This window comes from Urocampus carinirostris, chromosome 20 (assembly GCF_059441175.1).
Source record: "Urocampus carinirostris isolate Australia breed hairy pipefish chromosome 20, RoL_Ucar_1.0, whole genome shotgun sequence".
NCBI classification, from domain to species: Eukaryota; Metazoa; Chordata; class Actinopteri; order Syngnathiformes; family Syngnathidae; genus Urocampus; species Urocampus carinirostris.
In genome coordinates this window covers 5316687-5338537 of record NC_142368.1, presented here as the reverse complement: position 1 = coordinate 5338537, position 21851 = coordinate 5316687, and the positions used below count along the sequence as shown (strand labels likewise).

Genomic DNA, 21851 nt, shown 5'->3' with positions numbered 1-21851 from the left:
TTTGGTACACGCATACAAAAAAAATAAATATATATTTTTTAATAAGTTTAATAGAATATCAAAATACATGAAATGTATATAAAATACTTCATTATGTTATTGTATACATGAATAAATCAATGAATTGAATACATTTAAAATAATAATAATGAAATTAAATGAATCAAAAATGAATGGAATTATATGTAATTGAAATATTAAAAAACTGCTATCAGAAGTATTTTACGTCACACTACTGCACCAATATGGCCCACGAAAAAACAGGTTTTACTTCCGGGATTTTTAATTCCGCCTTCATGAACTCGTCTTCCCATTGGCCAACGCCTGGCGTTACGACAGTCCATTGGATGGGTGAACGCTCGCTTCTCACCCACTTTTAAAGGCCACCAGAAGAGTAAACAAGGTCAGTAAAAGCTTCAAATATGTGCACTAATTGTGTTTTACAAACGACTTCGGATGATTAATGCGTTGCTAAGTTGTCTCTGTTTTCCATAAAATATCCTATTTTCGTTGTCAGTGACGTAAGGTTATGTAGCAGCTGCACCTAGCTTAACTTTGCATGTAAACATGCGTGTTCTATAAACATTTTCACGTAAAGTTAACATTTTACCAAATTTATTTAACTTAAACCGTTATTGTTCTTAAGCTGGTAGCATTTTACACTCGTGTTTTACTTTGGGGTCTCGTAACGTTCTCGGCTAGCTTTAAACTTTCAATGCTAACATGGCTTAAAGCGACCATTTTATTGTGAAATGAAATGATCTGCATTTATAAAGCGCTTTTCAAGTCAATAAAGACTTCCCAAAGCGCTTTACAATGTGCTTCACATTTCCCAATAGCGGCCCTGCAGCCATGTAAGGCGCTAACCTGCTTGTTGGGGGCATTAGGGGTTCAGTGTCTTAACCAAGGACACTTTGACATGTAACACGGAGGATTAGAACTGCGATCTCTTGATCCCAAGACGAGCGCTCTACCTCCTGGGCCACTGCCGCCCCAACTGGTACTGTTATGGGGGGGGGACCTGCGTTGTCATTTGGTTATGACTCAACATGTTTTCCTGCTTAAATTCCCTTTAGTACTTCTCATCTCATTAGCTTTACCGCTTATCCTCATTAAGGTCTTGGGGGAGGCTGGAGCCCATCTCCAGGCAGTGGGCAGGGGACACCCAGAATTGGTTGCCAGCCAATCGCAGGGCACACGGGGACAGACAACTCAATTGCTCATTCACACCTAGGGACAATTTGGACCGGCCAATTCACCTGAAATGCACGTTTTTGGAACGTGGGAGGAAACCGGAGTGCCCGGAGGAAACCCATGCAAGCACGGGGAGAACATACAAACTCCGCACAGGAAGTCTGGAGCTGGATTTGAACCCACGCAGGAGGTTCCCATGACATGAACTGTGTCGCACATGCGCTAACCACTGCGCCGCCGTGCTGCCCCCTTTAGTACTTAATATAATCAAATAAATTGACATGTGATCGAAAGAAATCCTATGCCATGTGTCGTCCCTTTTCAAGGTTTCTTCACTTTCCTCATGCTGAGGTTTTTGAGTTTTTCCTTGTTTGTGTTGCATTCAAATAATTTCCAATTATACCAAGTCAATCTTGTTGCCAACATTGTACTTCCACTAAAAATGTGATTAAATACAGTTCTGTATCGTTCAACCGACTAAATAAGCCCCCAAAAATGTTAGTATTATGTGACAAAAGATACCAGGAAAAAAAAGAAATGAAAATCTTGTGAAAGAATTGTTGTAAAAACAAATGACGTTTGTAGGCCGTGCAACCTTTGCAATAGTACATGAGTCAATTTATTCAAAAGTGAAAAATAATTTTGCATTGTCTGAAGCTCCGCAAAATGTAAAGTGATGTCAAGTTTTGGACACGTTTAATAATGACTCAGTTGCCACACATGGGATTCCCGTTGCTCACTGTTGTTTCAAGCGTTGCTCACCAACTTTGTGTGAACGCTCAGATCCGTGGAAAATTACAGGGAACGTTGGATACAAGTACAGCGCATTTGTGAGAGGCACCTGGCTTTGGCAACATTAGGTGGACCTGTTTCAACCTACAGCTCGTTTTTCTCTTGCGCTTCTCTGAGCGTTGTCTCGTGGGCCGGATTCAATCCCTTAGCAGCCTGATCTGGCCCGTGGGCCGCGTGATTGACACCCCTGGTTTAGAAGATCGTTCAAATGACTGTTTTGCTTAAATTTATGTACCTGATTCTGTACGATTCTCATCCACATAGATTCAGACTTTACACCTCTTTGTTTTTATTTTGTGTGTGCCTGCGGCTTTTCAATTAAACACGGCACGAAAAAACAACATCAACTACTAATTAACAAAAGGAAAAAAAAGAAAATAAATGCACGGAAAAACAGTTGTGCAATAAAATATTAAAATACATTATCATATCATACTTCCTGCGGAGGATGAGGAGACCCCACCTGCCCCCACCCTCCCTCATTACATTCTACAGGGGCACCATAGAGAGTATCCTGACCAGCTGTATCTCTGTGTGGTGTGGAGGCTGCAGCGCTACCGACTGGGGTAGTGTGAGGAGGGTAACGAGGACAGCAGAGAAAATAATCGGGACTACACTTCCCTCCATTCAGGACATTGGCCAGAAGCACTGCCTATCCCATGCAAAAAACATTACCGGGGACCCCTCTCACCCCCATCATGGACTGTTCACTCTGCTAGCCTCTGGGAAGAGGTACTGCAGTGTGCGGTGCAGGACCACCAGGCTCCGCAATAGTCTAGTCCCCCTGGCCATTAGACTGTTAAATGGTCAATCTAACATATAGTTAACTTAAATCTAAACGGCTGCTAATCTGACTTTTGCACTACTGGCAGTTTTTTTTATAGCTTGCCACTCCTTGCACATTGCTCTCTGCACTATTGTAATTACAGCGTTATTGTTACAGTGTTAATGTTACTGTGTACCTGACTTGTTAACCTGACTGCCCATATTGCACATCTGGTTAGCTACTCTTCTTGCACTATCGGCACTATGGTAAAATACTAAACGTAGCCAAAATACAATACAACATTATTTATATCTGTACATTCAAGGAAACTGTGGGGGTCAGATGCATCGACATTTCGTTCTGTATACACGTGTACTAGAATGACAATAAAGTAGATCTGAATCTGAATCTGAATCTGATATGCCCAAAGGGAGTAGGCCGAAGCTTAAACGGCCCAAAGGGAGTAGGCCGAAGCTAAAACTTTTAAGTTCTTACACCTGTTCCACTTTCTCTTTCAAAATCTATCTATCTATCTACCTACCTATCTACCCTGGTCATATCCCTTGAGAGGGGTGACCGACACAAACACATACAAAAAAAGAAAATAAAAAAACGGAAAAAGCAGCAAAAACACACACACAAATTTTGTAGACCATGGCCAACCCAAATGCCCAAACAGCCAAACAAGTTAAGCACCTCAGCACATGCTTTTCGTCCCTCCAGATGAAACGGGACACAAGAAAACGGCCATGTCACTTGGGTCAGGGTGACACAACACACTATTCTGTTCAACAGCAGGGCCTGACAGCTTTCACTGGTTTACCCCCACTGCATCATACGGGTGCCCTGCCCATCCCTTAGATCGCATCCAAACATCCCACTATCCTTTTACAACACCTCTCCACTCATTCCTATCACCAACACCTTCAAAATCAAAACAAGAAAACTGAACCTTAACACACAATTGAGAAATTAGAAAACAAACAGACTGACATTTTAGACTTAATATTGCCAGTGACTCTTCTAATATATTTAACACCCAAAGAAACTGCGGTTGTCTCATTTTTCTTAAGCATATTTATCCAAAATACGGATATTATATATTTCTTTGAATTGATATAAAGTAGGGACAGTTTTAAGGTCATGATCTAAATCAGGGGCCTCAAACTTGCAGCCCAGGGGCCAATTGCGGCCCTCGGGATGATAGTTTGAAGCTCCCGCCTTAATATGAAAGTTAAAGGGACAGGGTGTATTCTTTTCCCTCTAGATGGTGCTGTATTCTGTCATCCTAAGAAGACAAAACATGGCGACTCAGAGTGACCAAAACACACGTTGTTACTTTAGAAAATAATAATAAAGAAAATTTAAAAAAGAAAAAAACATGGGAATTAAAAAAAAAATCCAAAGAAAAAAGCAAAATTTTTTATTTTCTGTCCTTGTTCTTTTTTTTTCGTTTCTTTTTTCTTTCATTTTCTCCATTTCCCTTTTTGCTTTATTTTCCCCTTGTTTTCTTTTTATACCAGTTTTCTTCTTTTCTCCCTATTTTTTCTTTCTTTTTTAACAAAAAAAAAACATATTCCTTTTTTTTTTATCTTTCGTTAAGAAAAACTGGTTAAACGTTGGAAGAAAAAGGCTGCTTTTTGCCCACTTTCAGTCTGCATAGTTTGTAGTCTCCCTTGGACTCATTTTTGGTTGCACCTTACACTACAGCGACATCTAGTGAACACATATAAACACTGTCCCTCTAAGAACAGCAGAAACTTTTTATGAGCTTCAGCGGACACACGATATCTTTAAATCTTAACATGTTGGATTTTAAAAACAGTTTGTTTGTTTTTAAGATTTTTCTTTTGATTTTTCTGTTACTATACTCATAATAGAGATTTAATTTATCTTCAAATTTTAATGTTGGATTTTAAAAACAGTTTCTCTTAAGGATTTCTCTCTAGAGATTCTTTACATTTCTTTTCAAATTTGCTGAATTTGTCCTTGAATTTACCCTTGAATTTGCCAATTAGTTGTCGGATGAGTCCTTTACGAGGATTTTGTTGTTGTTGTTGCCATTTACGGGAATCCAATGGATAAAAACTACGTTTTCCCCGACCTAATGTCCGCTTCATCTCCTTCAGGTCACCCATGCGTGTTTGAGACCAGGACAAGCATGCTATCGACACAAAGAGCGCGCATCGCCGCTCGCCTCTTGGCCAGGGTCCCGCTCTACAGCAGTGGTGGGATCCACACGTCTGCCGCACATCGGGACCGGGTGGGCCTTCACCCCCAATGGGTCGCCCTAGCCAAGAAGCAACTAAAGGGGAAGAACCCGGAAGACTTGATCTGGCACACGCCCGAGGGCATCGACATCAAGCCGGTGTACACCAAGGCCGACTCGGAAGCCAGCGCAGACGAATTACCGGGGGTGTTTCCCTACACCAGGGGGCCCTATCCCACCATGTACACCAGCAGGCCTTGGACCATCAGACAGTATGCGGGGTTCAGCACCGTGGAGGAGAGTAATAAGTTCTACAGGGATAACATCAAAGGTAAGTGGGACTGCAGGCCGTGTCAAACATTTCATTATATGGTAACCCCGCTTTACAACGTTTCAGGGTGTGGAATAAGATCTCTTTTTGGCCTCTCTTTACGGCAGGGGTGTCAAAATCCTTTTAACTCGGGGGGCCACACGATAGAACAAACATTCTCTCTGGGGCCGAACTAGTTGATTAGAGAAAGAAAAAAAGACAAAAAGAGAGGGAGAGAAAAGTAGAGAGGGAGGGACAAAGAAAGAGAAACAGAGAAAGAGAGAAAAGAGAGAGAGAGAGAAAAGAGAGCATGAGAAACAAAAGAGATAAAAAGAGGAATGGTCAGAGAGGAGGGAAAAAAGAGAGAGAGAAATTCAAAGAGAAAAGGGGAGAAAGAGAGAGGAGGAAAGCAAGAGTGAGAGAGAGAGAGAGAGAGAGAGAGAAAGAGAGAAAATAAAGAGAAAAGGAAAAAAAGGAAGAGAGAGCAAAAGAAGGTCAAAAAGTCACAGAGAGAGAAAGAGACAGAGAAGAACAAAGAAAGAAATTAAGAGAGACTGAGAGTGTAAAAGACAGAGAGAGTAGATAGAGAGCAGCCCGGATTCGATCCCTTAGGGGGCCTGATGTGGCCCACGGGCCACCTTTTTGACACCCCCACTGTAGAGCATCAATAACCAATTAATTTAAGAGCGCAAAAACCTACAAAATTTAAAGGTTGCTTCTTTCATACCTATGACAAGTTACGTCTGTAAAATGCTGGTCTGTTATTCGGTTCGCCCTTGCATCATGAAATAAATATGTGCTATTGGCTAAAATACCTCCCACAATGCCTTTCTCTCTAATCAGTTCACAATCTTATATCCTTCGTAAAGACATACTCAGTAACAATACCGCTTTCCGCCTTAGTTTACCACTTTCTCTCCTTTTATCGAGGAAAGGTTTTTATCTCTCTCTATGGCAATTTCACTTTGCCCCAGCTTAGAACTGATTGTTGTATCCCGGGGCTCTACTGTACTCATTTTCTGACCTTCCTTATTTTTCCTACCAAGCGGGACAGCAGGGGCTATCCGTGGCCTTCGATCTCCCCACTCACCGCGGCTACGACTCGGACAACCCGCGGGTCCACGGCGACGTGGGCATGGCGGGCGTGGCCATCGACACGGTGGAGGACATGAAGATGCTCTTTGACGGCATTCCGTTGGAGAAGATGTCCGTTTCCATGACCATGAACGGGGCCGTCATCCCCGTGCTGGCCATGTTCATCGTGACGGGCGAGGAGCAAGGCGTGTCCAAGGCAAAGCTCACGGGAACCATCCAGAATGACATTTTGAAGGAGTTCATGGTGCGGAATACCTACATTTTTCCACCGGAACCTTCCATGCACGCCATCGCGGACATTTTTGCATACACGTCTGAGGTAAGTACGGTGGTTTTATTTTAAATATTATGAGTCACATCTTTTTCATGGGTTGGCCGCTCCCTTTGACACATGATCATGGTTCGTACGGGTGCTTGAAATCCTTGCAGGGTTCCCGCGGATCCTTGAAACATCCAAAAATAATGCTTTAATTGCCATTAAGGTGTCTTGAATCCAATTTTCGTAAGTCATAAAAAAATTGAACACATTGATGCAGACGCATGTCTTAGGTCTACCCACGATTCACACAGCAACTTGGGTTGGAGATGTTTTCTTTGCAACATGCCCAGAAGTTGGACATTTAATGAGAAGTGGCTATCTGACTAACGTTTTTGCCGTAACTTAAAGCTATGCTAAGTAATGAGTACAAAGCACCGAGTATTAAACTCAAAAAATATTTGTGACACTTTGGTCTTAAATTTGATTTCAAAGTCTTTTAAAAAGTCTTAAAACGTCTTGACTTTAACTTGTCTTAAGATGTAGGAACCCTGCCATCCTTGAATCTTAATGTTGTGTTAACAAAGACTGAAAAAGTTCTTAGATTTCAGTCGAAGTGCTTGTCAATGCTTGACATCGTCGTTTCACGATTCTGCTTAAAAATGACACCGATACCGCTCTCTGGTGGCTCCTTTGCCGTTGCATTTTCTCTTTCCTCATGATTAACGGCAGCTACCATTAGTTTGTATGGCATTCTATAAAGCGTCATCGCCTAAACACCCATCGGATTTCTCATTTTAATGGTACAGGAAAATTTAGAACATTTCATTTGAAAGTCCTTAAAATTGCTTGAATTTGGCCATGAAAAATGTGTACAAAACCTGCATGATTCAAGTCTTGTTTCATTGGTTTTATCTCGTTTCACTGGCAGTTGTTTTAGCTCGTTTTACATATATTTTACATATTTTAAATTGTATTCTATTTAGCCTTTTATCAGTAAAAAGTAGATGTAAACATAAAATAATAATAAATAATACATGATCTGCATTGCCTTTTTAGATAATTTTGCCAAAACATTTTTTTCAATATTACTACTAAAATAAGTTAAAATATACTCAAATTAAAATAAATACCGCTTCAATTGGGCAAAACTATATACCAGTGGAACAAGAATATTTTTGCAGTGTTGGTTTATTAATATAAAAGTTAATCGCTGAATCGGATAAATTACAAATATTTTCATGTCCATCCGTTCATCGTATAAAAACAAAATTTTGAAAGAGACCCCAAAAATGTTTAAATACTAATGTAGAATTTTTACACTTTAGATTGGTCTACATTTTTTAAATAAATTATAAAATCTAAATGGTCAATGAAATACAACAAACACATAAACTTCGAAGTAAATACATCAAAACGAATACATAAAAAGGAATAAAGACATTCATACAAATTAATTGATGAATATATGAACTAATGTATAAAATTAGAGGACTGACTCGTATTTTATATTTCTGAAACAATAATGAAAGCTACCAACACTTTCAGCAAAATGTTGGATTTGGATTCAACACAATAGGTCTTATCAACAGGACTTCACAGAAGATGAAATCCTCAACATTTGTGTGATTCCTAATTTAAAAGGCATTGTAAGAATTGTTTTTGCAAAATAGTAGTCAATTAATTTTATATTTAGGAGCGGATTAATCTTTTAGTTGTTACACTTCTTTCGCATTTCTTTTTCTACATTAATAATTAGCATTGCAAGATTTTGGCTGTCTTTTTAGGTCATTTAGCTTAATCTTTAGGTTAGCTACAAAAAAAGTGTGACTCCAATGCGACTTGAGTATGTTCTTATTGTTATATACACAATTGAGCATATTTTGATCTAGCGAGACTAATACTCCAGTGCGATTTATAGTCTGTAAAATGCAGAAACACTATAACAACCCGGCTCATGAAGCACGGCACATGGGCTTCCTCTAGTGTCAAACTAAATTGCGCAGAGGGCCGAAACACAAACCACACCTTCGGTCGCGGGCCAAACAGGATAAATATTTATTGAATAAACTCAAACTTGACGTTTTTTTAACATATATATGAATTGAAAAAAGACAGGAATGTTATTTCAGATTTAACAACCCTAAACGTGAAATAACTTGGTGAAAAACATCGGCTGGATTTTCATATTCTTCTCTAACTTTTTAACTGCGTTCAGGTTTTTTCATCTTATCCTGATGTTTTGTCTCGTAGTTTTATATTATATTTATTCCTTAATTATGGGCCCGTTAGCACATAGGTTTATCGACAATGTCAGTAAACATATACAGTATTTAGCCTCCCATCGGTTTTTAAAGACTCAATCAATTTTGTCTCTAGGCCACTGTGAGGGTTTACCATCCTTGTAATCCACAGCAAGAGAAAGGTCACCCTGCTTTTTTACGTTTTGCCTTCCGCTAGTTACATCGTGATGGATAAAAGCTGGTCTCCGCTTCCTGACCCTTCTCGGTCTTTTTTTCCAACTGTGTTGTTTAGCTAACTCGATCGATGCGGGAACATCTCCGAGAAAGTCTTGCCCCGACAAGGCAGCTGAAGTGCTGCATTATGGGACTTATCTGCCGAGCCATTATAGTAGATGCATATAAAATTATTACACGGGCCGGATATAATTATATGCCGTGAGTTTTTAAGAAATGAAATGCCCGACCTGTTGTGAATTTTCCCAGCACATGCCCAAGTTCAACTCCATCTCCATCAGCGGCTACCATCTTCAAGAGGCTGGGGCAGACGCCATCTTGGAAGTGGCCTACACCATCGCCAATGGGCTGGAATACTGTCGCACCGGACTCAAAGCCGGCCTGACCATTGACGAGTTCGCGCCAAGGTGAAGTGACACGATATTTTCTAAATCGAGATTCGCTTTAAATTCGTAGCGGTACGTTTCTGCGAAAGTGACAATTGTAAAAGTTGGAATTGCTTTCATCCCAAAGTCCTCCACCATTCAGTAGCTGCAATTGAAATGAGGGATGGCGCTCCCCGAGGCTGCAGTCGATTTACGGACGTCCTGTCCAGTGAAAAGCTTTCTCACCTAAGCAATTATCGCCTTTCAACAGGCGACCTTAGCCAGACGTGCCAGTCGTGAGGTCTCTCAATAGACAGGGCGCTTTTAATAGACCGCACTTGAGACACAGACAACTTTAAGGGCAATTTCCTCTCCACAAAGTCTTCCAGGGACACATAAGTAATAGTTATTTTCTTTTTTCTGAATAAAACTTGCCCTTCATTTTAAAATGAACAAAAATATATTTTAAAGTAATGGTATTTCAACATACTTTTCTATAAAAAGTTCAATGTTTACATTTTAAATTTGATCTAAGAATAACTAATAACGTTGTGGTTTATTTTTCATATTAATTTGTTTCAATTTAATGTTTAAATTAGTCAAGTCATATTTATTTATATAGCCCTTTATCACAGAGTCTCAAAGGGCTGCACAGACCACAGATAGTTGAAAACCACAGACTATTATGACACCATCCCCTGATCTAAAATCTACATGAGGGCAAATAATACACAGATATTGTCAACATAAACTATAGGTTATTCATATGCTATAGAATCTAAGTGTGTTTTAAATTTATATTTAAACCTTTCCACTGAGGGTGCTGATGGAATCTCAGGGGGAAGAGCATTCCAGAGCCCCGGGGCCCGGATGGAGAATGTTCTCGAACCTGCGGATCTTTTCTTGGCTCTTGGGATCACTAGTAGACCAGCATTTTCAGAGCGAAGGCTTCGGACCGGCAAATAGAGGGGAATTAAATCTGAAAGATATGAGGGAGCAAGTCCATGCATGATTTTGTATAATACCAACAGAACCTTAAATCACATCTTAAGCTAACAGGAAGCCAATGCAGGTTAGCTAAAATCGGGGTCATGTGATCAAACTTTCTTGTCTTAGTTAAAAATGTTGCTGCAGCATTTCTTACCAGCTGAAGGCTCTTGATTTTGGACTTCGGGAGACCGGAGAGTAGTGCATCACAGTAATCGAGACGAGAGGTAACAATTATAATCCCCGCATCTGGCTGAGACGGCATAGGCCGAATTTTAGCAATTATAATTAGAACTAAGTAAGAAGATGTTTACATATGATTGAAATTAATTTATGAATTCAAATTAAATATTAATTTAGAATTTAAATTGCAATGTTATTCAAGTAAAACATTCTTATATTTATATATTTGTAAGTCATACATACTTGTTATCCGTTTATGGATCATGTCAGTATGAAATTGTAACCATATTTTACTATAGCTGCTATCATAGTATAGAATTATTATTTAATGTGTACAGTGTAATTTTTTATTGCAATTATTTTTTGTGGTTATATTCAAAGTTGTTTATTTATCCATGTATTTGATTGTAGTTGAATGTCTTAAGCACTGTATTTCGAGTTTAAATTAAGATTTCTCTATAAATTTATTAAAAAAAAAATATATATCTATCCATCTATCTACCTACCTACCTACCTACCTACCTACCTACCTACCTACCTACCTACGTCATATCCCTCAAGAGGGGTGACCGACAGCAAGACAAACACATACAATACCAAAGAAAATAATTTAAAAAAAAAGGGAAAAAAAATCGCAAAAAAAACAAACATTTTTGTACCATGGCCAACCCAAATCCCCAAACAAGTTAAGCACCTTGGCACCTAACTTGGTCATGCTTTCGTCCCTCCAGATGAAACGGGACACAAGAAAGCAGCCGTGTCACTCGGTTCAGGGTGACACAACACACTCTTCAGTTCAACAGCAGGGCCGGAAAGCTTTCACTGGTTTACCCCTGCCGCATCATATGGGTGCCCAGCCCATCCTTTAGAACACGTCTACAATCCCACAATCCTTTTACAACAACTCTCCACTCCTTCCTATCACCAACAAGAACACTAGATTTAGACCGCTTTCCTGCTGTGCACTCATAACATCATCCATCCACAACACTGTAATAATTACCATTTCACTAAGATGTAATGTTTATTTTAGTTTCATTTTCATGCCAAGTATATTGATGATATAATATGATGGCACTTTTCTTCTTTCAATGAATTTCCATGTATCTTGGCTATGCAGTTTATATGTAGAGCTACTGGTTCAAACAAGTTCGTTCAAAAATTAAGTATGAATATGTCTATTTGATATTTCAAAAGCTTTGATAGTATTATGCATTTCACATTTAGCATATTTATAGTGTTTTCGATACTTCAGACTCGTGCTCAATTTTTAAACGGTCAATAATACCAAATACGGATTCTTAAAATATATGAATATTTCCCTTCATTTCTGATTGTAAAAAAGCCACTAATAGTGATAACAGTCCCTGTTGCAGGTACTCATTCCTCACATCCAAAATTGGTATCAGTATATATTAGAGGTAAGATTGAGTCCCAAAAAAAAAAGCTAGCCCGACTCAACATGGCCCGCGGGTATTTATGCACGAACCAACCCCAGCCTGACAAATTAACTCGATTTCAGGGACTGAGCCTGAAGCAAACCGAAAATGTTATATTTTCTTTGTGAGCAAGAAATGAGCTGCTCGTCCGAGCGCGTGGACGCGAGGGGCCTCGCGCGAGAGTTGGACGAAATCCATTGCGCGGATCTTCCTCAAAGGAAGAGAAACAAAAAGATGAGTGGATGATTAAAAAAATGCAATGATTGACGTTTTAGGCCTGACCCGACCCGAATTTCGATCCAATTTCGATCCAGCCTCGGGCTTAAGATCTTACCTATTTTTAGTATTTTTGTATGCATGTGTGTTTACAGTAGTTATATATGTGTTTATCCTCAGATTGTCGTTCTTCTGGGGCATCGGCATGAACTTCTATATGGAAATCGCCAAGCTGCGAGCGGCCAGAAAACTTTGGTCCACGTTACTGCAAGAAAAGTTCCAGCCGCAAAACGCTAAGTCCCTCCTCCTACGCACTCACTGCCAGACGTCCGGTTGGTCCCTCACCGAGCAGGTAAGTCTTGAACAGACGTGGATTTATTTCCCAGACTGTTAACTTATAAAAGCGACGTTCCCAGGACCCGTACAACAACGTGATCCGCACTGTGATCGAGGCCATGGCGGCTGTTTTTGGAGGCACGCAGTCGCTGCACACAAACTCCTTCGACGAGGCCCTGGGCCTGCCCACTGTCAAGAGTGCCCGCATTGCCCGCAACACGCAGATCATCATCCAGGAGGAGTCGGGCATCCCCAAAGTGGCCGATCCCTGGGGGGGCTCGCACATGATGGAGTCGCTCACTGATGATCTCTACAACACTGCCTTGAAGGTGAGTGCATTCAAATGTTTCATTTGGTTTCAATTCATATGGAATTCCAATCTTATATTTCTTTAGATAGCAAACTAGAAAAATAATGGATCCTTTTTCAAATGTTTAAATTGTAAGGTTTTTTTTAACCAGGTGATAAGTTTGAAGTTAAGTAGACACACTCAAAATAAGGAGAGAAAACATTAATGGATTTTGAACTAGCAAGAAGGACAGGGATAGAAACATTCAGAAACAAAAGTTCAACCTGTTTTTTACGACTCCCCCCTTTTTAAGTAATCTCCTAGACTACGAAAGCAGATCTCCCCTAATGGGTGTGAGAATCAAAGAATAGCAACATAATTGTCTGATAGCGGCAAGATGTAATAGTAAAATTAACGAACAACAGTGTGCAATAATAGTCAAGTTATGCTGTGTTTTCTTTTTGTCCGAAAATTGTCAACAAGGGTATATGACTGATTTTAGAGAGTTTGTTTTCTACAATTATTGTTATCAGTTTTACAAAATGATCCAATTTTGGTTGTTGTTAAACACGTGGTAGAAAAAGGACCACCATGTTATTTTAAGAAAACTAACATTTCAACAAATTGGCCTGTTTTTTTAAAAAGTTATTTTTAAATAATTTAAAAAAACAAGTTATTTTAAAATAAATTCACTCAATTTGGGGAGTTTGTTTTGATCAAAATTTGTCAGAAAATTGAGTCAATTTCTCCCCTTTGTTTGTTGTACAATCAATAAATTAATATTTTTTCAGAGTCAAAGTTCTAACAAAAATGTATTATCAAAATATTTTTAGAGAAATAAAAAATTGTTTACTTAAAAATTGGGAATACTTTATTTGCATTGTAAAACATGTTGTTTTGAGCAATCACAATTTTTTACGTCTGCTGTGGTCCACCTTAAAATTGTCAGTGGACCGAAAATGCCCCCCAGAAAATTTTTATGTTGATATTTCATCTCTTTGAATTTAATGTGGGCGGCACGGCGGCTAAGTGGTCAGGGCGTCTGCGGCGCAGTTCTGATGTCATGGGATCAAAGTTTGCATGTTCTCCCCGTGCTTGCGTGGGTTTCCTCCGAGCATTCCGGTTTCCTCCCACATTCCAAAAATATGCATGTCTGGTTAATTGGCCGTTCTGAATTGTCCCTAGGTGTGACTGAGTAAGTGAGTTGTCTGTTCCTCTGTGCCCTGTGACTGGCTGGCAACCAGTTCAGGGTATCCCCTGCCCACCGCTCGAAGAGAGCTGGGATGGGCTCCAGCACCCCTGTGACCCTATTGAGGATAAGTGGTGCTGAAAATGGAGAGATGAATATGATTTACAGTACATTAAATATGAATTTAATATGATTCTTTACTATTGGTTAAGTTTTGTTGACCTGAGACTTTTTGTGACTGTCAACTAGACTTATTGCATCATATCTATTATTACTTATATTTAATGTTGACTGTGTATTCTCTGTTGATGCCCTTGAAACACCCATTGACTGCTGGTCATCCTGGAAGGGGAGTTTTTTCAATTTTTACTTGTCCTTTTGTAGGTTTCTGATCAGCGGATGTTGCAATGCTGGTCTGTGCAGCCCTTTGATACTTTTTGTGATCAGGAGCTACACAAATAAATGTGACTTGATGAAATACTTCATCTTACACCGTTAAATCAGAAAATAACCCTGCCCTTGCCATCTTTGCCCGCAGTTCATCCAGGAGATTGAGGAAATGGGCGGCATGGCTCGCGCCGTGGCCGAGGGCATCCCCAAGCTCCGGATCGAAGAGTGCGCGGCACGCAGGCAGGCTCGCATCGACTCACGTAGGGTGACTCTCGCTGCGTACCATTATAGTGAAGCGAGTTGAAAATGACATCCTTTCCTGCCCAGGTTCGGAGGTTATCGTGGGGGTCAACAAATATCGCCTGGAGAAGGAGGAGACAGTGGAGGTGCTGGCCATCGACAATACCCTGGTACGACAGAAGCAAATTGAAAAGTTGAAGAAGGTAAGAAAAATGCAGGATACGTCTTTTTAAAAATACTAAAAACTTGAAGGCTTTTCAGAGATCACCAAGACATTTTTTCTATGTTTGGCTTCATTTTATTTGGACTTGAAAAAGAAAAAAAAATTGAGGTTTTAAAGGAACAGACTTTTAAAATATATATTTTTTAAAGTTCAAGTGTGTAATATTTGACCACTAGATGGCACTGTATTTTCTAATGCCAACGGAAACCATTGCCAAAAGCACAGCGTAGCAGCAAAATGCCAGACAAACATGGCGGAGACTTCTATTTAGGGAATCCACTATGAAAAAGAAATACAAATTTCTTCACATATGATTTTTTTTTAATAAAAATTTTATTTAAATGGTATGATAGTTCATGTGTTTTTGCCTAATATTCAAATCTATTCTTTTTTTACTGAATGAAGTTCTTGTTGTACCACTAGGAGGCACTAAATATTTCACACTTTCCCTATAAGAAATAAAATGTGCTAAGAAATAAAATGTGCACTGTTTTGAAATAAATCTATAAAAATAATGATGAAAACTAATTGACCAATTTGTTTTAATTTTTAAGACAAGTAAAATAAAAAATAAATTAAAAAAAGGACATTGACAGTCTTTAAAATAATATAGACCTATATTAAAATTATACACCTTTAAATGAAGAAAACAAGCAAAAAATTATTTTTAAAAAAATGACATTAGATTATTATTAAAACAAAATTAAATAACTTTTGATATTAGAACTTATATCAATTATTTTACTTTCCTACCTAGAAAAAAAAGTAAAGTAAACCTAAAAATACTTTTATGTTCAAATTTAAAGTAACAATAAATATATATATATATATATATATATATATATATATATATATATATAAAGACATTTAAAAGAGGGCAGAGGGTTAGCGCATGTGTGGCACAGTTCATGTCTTGGGAACCTCCTGCGTGGGTTCAAATCCAGCTCCAGACTTCCTGTGCGAAGTTTGTATGTTCTCCCTGTGCTTGCGTGGGTTTCCTCCGGGCACTCCGGTTTCCTCCCACATTCCAACATGCATTTCAGGTGAATTGGTCGGTCCAAATTGTCCCTAGGTGTAAATGAGCGAGTGAGTTGTGTGCCCTGCGATTGGCTGGCAACCAGTTCAGGGTGTCCCCTGCCCACTGCCCGATGATTGCTGGGATGGGCTCCAGCACCCCCGCGACCCTACTGAGGATAAGCGGTGTAGCTAATGAGATGAGATGAGACGTTTAAAAGAAATAGCTGAAAAATCTGTGACATATCTTAAGAAACAAACTACAACGCCACAACGAGTGATAGGAAATACAATTAAAGAGAAGGTTAATATGAGTAAAATCATACATTAAACAATAAAAATATAATTAATCATAGAGTAAATATTTAAAATATAAAAAATCTTAGTGTAAATATAACTATAACAAAATATGAATATAATGAATCAATAAGTATATTACAATGGAGGTTATCAAATACAAATGCAATAAATCATAAAGTAAATATCAATAAATATCATGAAATATAAAAATAACAAATTACAGTAAATATAAATGCTTATAATACAATATAAATATAAATATAGTGTATAGAAAGAATTAAAACTTCAAAATATTCATGTTTTAACATTTTATTATATGTTTTATGTACATGATGCTTTATATTTGTATCAATTTTCTTATTTATTGTAGTATAGGCACCATACCAACATCAAAACAGACTTATTAAATTCACTTTTAAGGTTATTTATTTTTAACAAATAATACAATAATCAGTAAACAGAATGTATCTAGTCTAGATCTTTCTTCTCAAGACATCTATTATATAAATCCTGATTTGCATGCTTGTTGGTTATGTTTGTGTGTTAGTATGTGGTTTATAGCCTATAAAACGGCTGAACCGATTTTCGTGACAATCTATGCGATAATACTTAAAGCCTTTAGCTAGGTTTTGTCTCAAGGCTCCCCCAATAAATACCAACAAAATCCATAAGCAGTTCCTATCGTGTACAAGTGGCTCTGGAGCTGCTTGCGGTCATACTGCTCTTTGACACTCCCCAATGACAACCTCGCTCAATTAGAATGCAATGCCATTTTGCTTCTACATATAGAAAAAAATATAGACTATTTCTTACATTTATATCCCAAGAGCCAAGAAGAGATCCGCAGGTTCGAGAGTGTTCTTCATCCAGGGCCCGGTGTTGTGGAATGCTCTGCCCCTAAGATTCGATCTGCTAACTCAGTGGAACTGCTTAAATCTAGGCTTAAACCACTATTCTCTAGCTTATGAATGACCTATATTTCATGTTGACAATATCTGTGTATTTTTTGTTATTGCAACATCCATTGCAGCCTGGTCATCCTGGTAGGGGGATTACCTCAAGGGCTGTCCCTTCTCAAGGTTTCTTCATTTTCCTCATGCTGAGGTTTTGAGTTTTTCCTTGCCCTCGCTAAGGTTTTAGATCAGGTGATGGTGTACTAAGAGTCTGTGGTTTGCAATAATCTGTGGACTGTACAGCCCTTTGAGACTCCTTGTGATCAAGGGCTAAATAAAGTTATCTTTTTGCCATTTACGTGTCAGGTGCGCGAAAGTCGGGACCCAGACGCCGCTCACAAGTGCCTGGCCGCTATCGAGGAGTGTGCTCGCACCGGCCAGGGGAACCTGCTGGCTTTGGCTGTGGAGGCGGCACGCGCCAGGTTTTTAAATAAATAACAGCTCGTCTAAATGCGTCTTTCAAGAAAAATAATTACATGTATCCGACAGCCCATCTCAGTTTAAAATGTCATTCTCCCCCATGCCAAGCGCAGATGTTCAGTGGGCGAGATTACGGACGCTATGAAGAAAGTCTTCGGCGAGCACAAGGCCAGCAGCCGCATGGTGAGCGGTGCCTACCGCAGCGAGTACGGCGAGCACCAAGAAATCGCTTCGGCTCTCAGTAGGTACGACGCACTAACAAGCTCAAAATATCACATTTACGTAAGCGCCGTTAAAACCATAAAAAGGTGAGTCATCCTTTCTGGGGAAATTTTGTAGATTTTTTTTAGTAACATAAGAATGCAACGGAAATTAATATAGCTATGTCAAAAGTGGGTGGAAATATATGTTTCCTGGAGAGGGTTGTGCTCAACCAGGCTGTACTTGCCCAAGACACACCATAGAAAATGGCTCCCCTATGACCATAATGGTTAAGGGATACATGTCAAAACTCTGACAGCATAATATTTTTACAGACATGTAATAATTCGTCACCGAATCATTTTTCACAGAGTGGCTGAATTTAAGAGCCAGGAGGGGCGGAACCCTCGCCTCCTGGTGGCCAAGATGGGTCAGGACGGTCACGACAGAGGAGCCAAGGTCATCGCCACCGGGTTTGCCGACCTGGGATTTGACGTAGACATTGGGCCGCTATTTCAGGTTTGGCCAATTCCATTCTCCTCAAAATGGTACAGACCCACGATGAATAAATACAAATAAACGGAACAAAAAGAAAAGTGTAAACATGAATTTTCGATAATAATGATGTCTTGAAAATAAATTCTACATTGGTCTGCTTTTTCAGGTTAGGGCTATTTTTTTCTCCGCCTCAAAATGACACTGAACCAATATGGATAATTTAAAAAAATAATAAGAGAAAAAAACAATCACAATTAGTACCAGGAACGGGTATAGATGTCAATGTTTAGTGTTGAATTTTATATTTAAAAAATATATATATAATTCATACTAGAAAATAGTGCAGTTTTTAAAAAACACCACATTCAGTGCCTAGCACTGTATAGGCTTCAATTTCCAATGTCTTAAAAATAAAAGAGAAGATTATTATAACAGAATCCAAACAATGCCCAACTAAGTTCAAATACTCCGTGTCATTTTTTCCCCACCACACCTACCTGGTTTTATCTTACTTTTAGCAAAACTTTCCAGGGCTGAACACATTAGATTGGATTAATGGGTGCACAGGGGTTGGGGTGAAGAGTAACATCATGCCTGTTCTTATCTATTTTGTCTCTAGTTGTTAGTGTATGATGAAAATGGTGAAAGTAAGAAAAGGTTACTTTTAAGTAGAGTCCAAACACCAACTCAAGGATGGGAAAAAAAGAGCTTATGTGAGGGCATCTAAGGAATGCACGTACCAGTTCTCGTATTTGCAACATAAAGACTTTGACAGGGGCTGCAATGATGACACCAGTCAGGGGATTGCGGCCCGCGAGTAAAGTTCCAAATTTTGTACAGCTCCTTTAAAATGCATCAGAGAAAAGAAGTAGCAAATTTTGCTAAAGTTGGATAACTCTCCCTCCCCTTAGACACCGGCGGAGGTTGCCCAGCAGGCGGTGGACGCAGACGTGCACTGTGTGGGCGTAAGCACACTGGCCGCTGGCCACAAGACCCTCGTGCCCGAACTGGTAAAGGAGCTCCGCAAAATGGGGCGACCGGACATCCTGGTCATCTGCGGGGGCGTTATCCCGCCACAGGTAACCACAGGCTTCCAAAAATGAACCGGACACAATGGATAATAGAAAGAGTGGACATTGAATTCCATTGTAGGATGGGGCGCCACCAGGCTGTACTTGCCCAAGACACATCACAGGAAATTGTGCTCCTATGTCCCTTGTGGTTAAAAGTGATCCAACCGAATATTGTCACCAAACACGTTTTCCCAACTGAGTGAGGCATCTTGCATGATTATAATCTCTGCTGAGAGTCACTCATGCGCAATAGCATCGCTGTGTCGAGCAGTCAAATACCAAAATGGCGGCGTCAACATCAAGTACGCGGGCAAAAACTTGAAAGTTTGGGAGAGTTTTAGCCTGGATACGATGAATGAAAAGATTTATTGAAAAGCAGACCATGTGTATCAAACATTTAAAGAAAAAGCACGTTTGACAGTTGAACAGAATCGAGTCTGACTTGCCTCAGTAAGATTCAGGTAACATTCAATTCAATCGGGTTTTGATGCATTGCACATTTCGTGTGAGTCTATTGAGTTTGTTTTCATTTCACATGTATTTATTTATTTATGTATTTATTTATTCAGGTATTTCTAATTAGAACATTTTATTTATGTATTTTTATTTTTATTGGATTATTTATTTATGCATTTTTGTAACTTATTTCAAATGATTTATTTTATTTTTGATCGAACCAATTCATTCTTTAACCCACATACTTATTTATTCATTCGAATGCATACTTCATTTTAATACAGATATAAGAATATACAAAATGCAGAGTACTTTACCTTTGATCTTTTAATATGTAATTGAAGCAAATTACGTAGCTGCATTGCCTCAAAGTTTGGTTTTTCAACAAGATATGAAAGTCCGACGTGATGCAATGCGTATTGTGCGATGTGACACTCAAAAATTCGGAAGAAAATTATTTTTCCCAGTTGTGATATTGTCCCACGCCGCTCCCTTTCAATGCTGAAGTTATGCTTATCTCTGAAGAGCGTAATGATGCTTTAGACTGAAAAACAACAGCGACCAGAAGATGAGAGTGCTGTATCTGAGTCAAACCAGGAGGCTTTATACTGTTACTGAAAACAATGGAAACCAGGAATATCTGTTTCATGTGGGGAAGCAAATCCCTACCGCAAAAAACGGCCTGGATAGGGATGGGCCCCGGCAGGCTGTACTTGCCCAAGGCACACCACAGAAAGTGGTGTGGTTAAGAGATCCCTGAACATTATATCTTGCCAAACTGTGTCTGAAAAAGGGATTTTAAACCCTGTGAACAAAAGTCAGTTGTTGATTTCAAACTGTTAATTTTGTTACAGACTTTCCTGAATGTACTTCAATAAATGCACACAATATTTGTTCTATCCACTCCTGCTGGTAATGGCCTGTTCTTTGTTACCAGAGATCAAAAAATGTTTACTTGATTTGAATTCATCATTTATTTTCTTGTCCCTAAATAGACAGAGGTTTATTTATGGATTGATCTCTCTACTGACTGAAACCCTGAGAGGGATGGGCGCCACCTGGCTGTACTTGCCCAAGACAGACATCAGGAAATAATGCCCCTACCTCCTTAGTGGTGAAGGGATCATTACACCCACCATCCCATGAATCCTCGATATGTTCAATAGAGGATGTATTACCCATTTTTCTTGTGTGTATTGTCATTTGACACATAACTTAATCAACTTCATGCTAAATTGGAGAAACAATTACAAATAATCGGATTATTTGACGAATCATTTCAATAGTCGGTTACTAGACGACTATTAAAAAAGTCATTTGTTGCAGTAACACATTTAATCAATAATAAAGTTATAAGACAGTCATTCACTTATGATTTCCTTTTTTTACACAGGACTACGACTTCTTGTACCAGAGTGGCGTGAGCGCCATCTTCGGGCCGGGTACTAGGATCCCGCAGGCCGCCGTGGACGTGGTGGAAAACATCCACAAGAGCTTGGAGAATATCCGACAGGCCATGTGATTCATGGCCCGCTTTTTTTTTTTCAATCCAGGAAGAAAATATTTAACACTTGCTCTTATGACATTCTTACGAAGCGACTGTTTTACATAAGTAACAACGAGTAGAATCCGAGAAAACGTGCTTGCATTTTTCAGCAATCGTGTGTAAATTGTAAATATTTTTGGAATTAAAAGAGCTAGAACAGTGTTTGCTTGATCTCAGTTGAGTAAGATGGAGTTTTCCCTCTGTACTCAAATCAGTATTCAACACAAATATTGTAGTCATTTTTTACCTACGGTATTCGAACAAAAGAGCGAAACCTGAAGTGAGATGAGTGGCCATCTTGGCTACACGAGCAGAGTTGGCTAGCATTATTCCGGCGGACTCAGTCGTACAATACGAGTTGAGAACTACTTGTGATTTGGTGCGTTTTATTGCCTTTTCCTGCCTATAATATTCCAAAAGCGAAGCAAAAGAAG

The 21851-nt window shown here is 39.2% G+C and overlaps 1 protein-coding gene across 1 annotated transcript; it reads left to right on the top strand.

Moving 5' to 3' along the window:
• The first annotated feature begins 307 nt into the window (after window positions 1-307).
• Window positions 308-21579, top strand: mmut (methylmalonyl CoA mutase). Its single transcript, XM_088325349.1, has 13 exons — window positions 308-403; window positions 4882-5292; window positions 6318-6685; window positions 9349-9506; window positions 12470-12641; window positions 12706-12954; window positions 14642-14753; window positions 14821-14936; window positions 17530-17645; window positions 17757-17888; window positions 18216-18363; window positions 19254-19421; window positions 21265-21579. Exons 2-13 carry the CDS (start codon window positions 4914-4916, stop codon window positions 21391-21393), a joined length of 2247 nt encoding a protein of 748 aa, XP_088181475.1. The 5' UTR covers window positions 308-403; window positions 4882-4913; the 3' UTR covers window positions 21394-21579.
• The last annotated feature ends 272 nt before the right edge of the window (window positions 21580-21851 follow it).

What these genes read in the sequence shown, in the direction of transcription:
- mmut (XM_088325349.1), top strand. Translation starts at nt 4,914, where the DNA reads ATGCTATCGACACAAAGAGCGCGCATCGCCGCTCGCCTCTTGGCCAGG. An exon ending in TCTACAACACTGCCTTGAAG is followed by an intron (nt 12,955 to 14,641) that starts GTGAGTGCATTC and finishes CTTTGCCCGCAG; the next exon opens with TTCATCCAGGAGATTGAGGA. An exon ending in GGGGCGTTATCCCGCCACAG is followed by an intron (nt 19,422 to 21,264) that starts GTAACCACAGGC and finishes TTTTTTACACAG; the next exon opens with GACTACGACTTCTTGTACCA.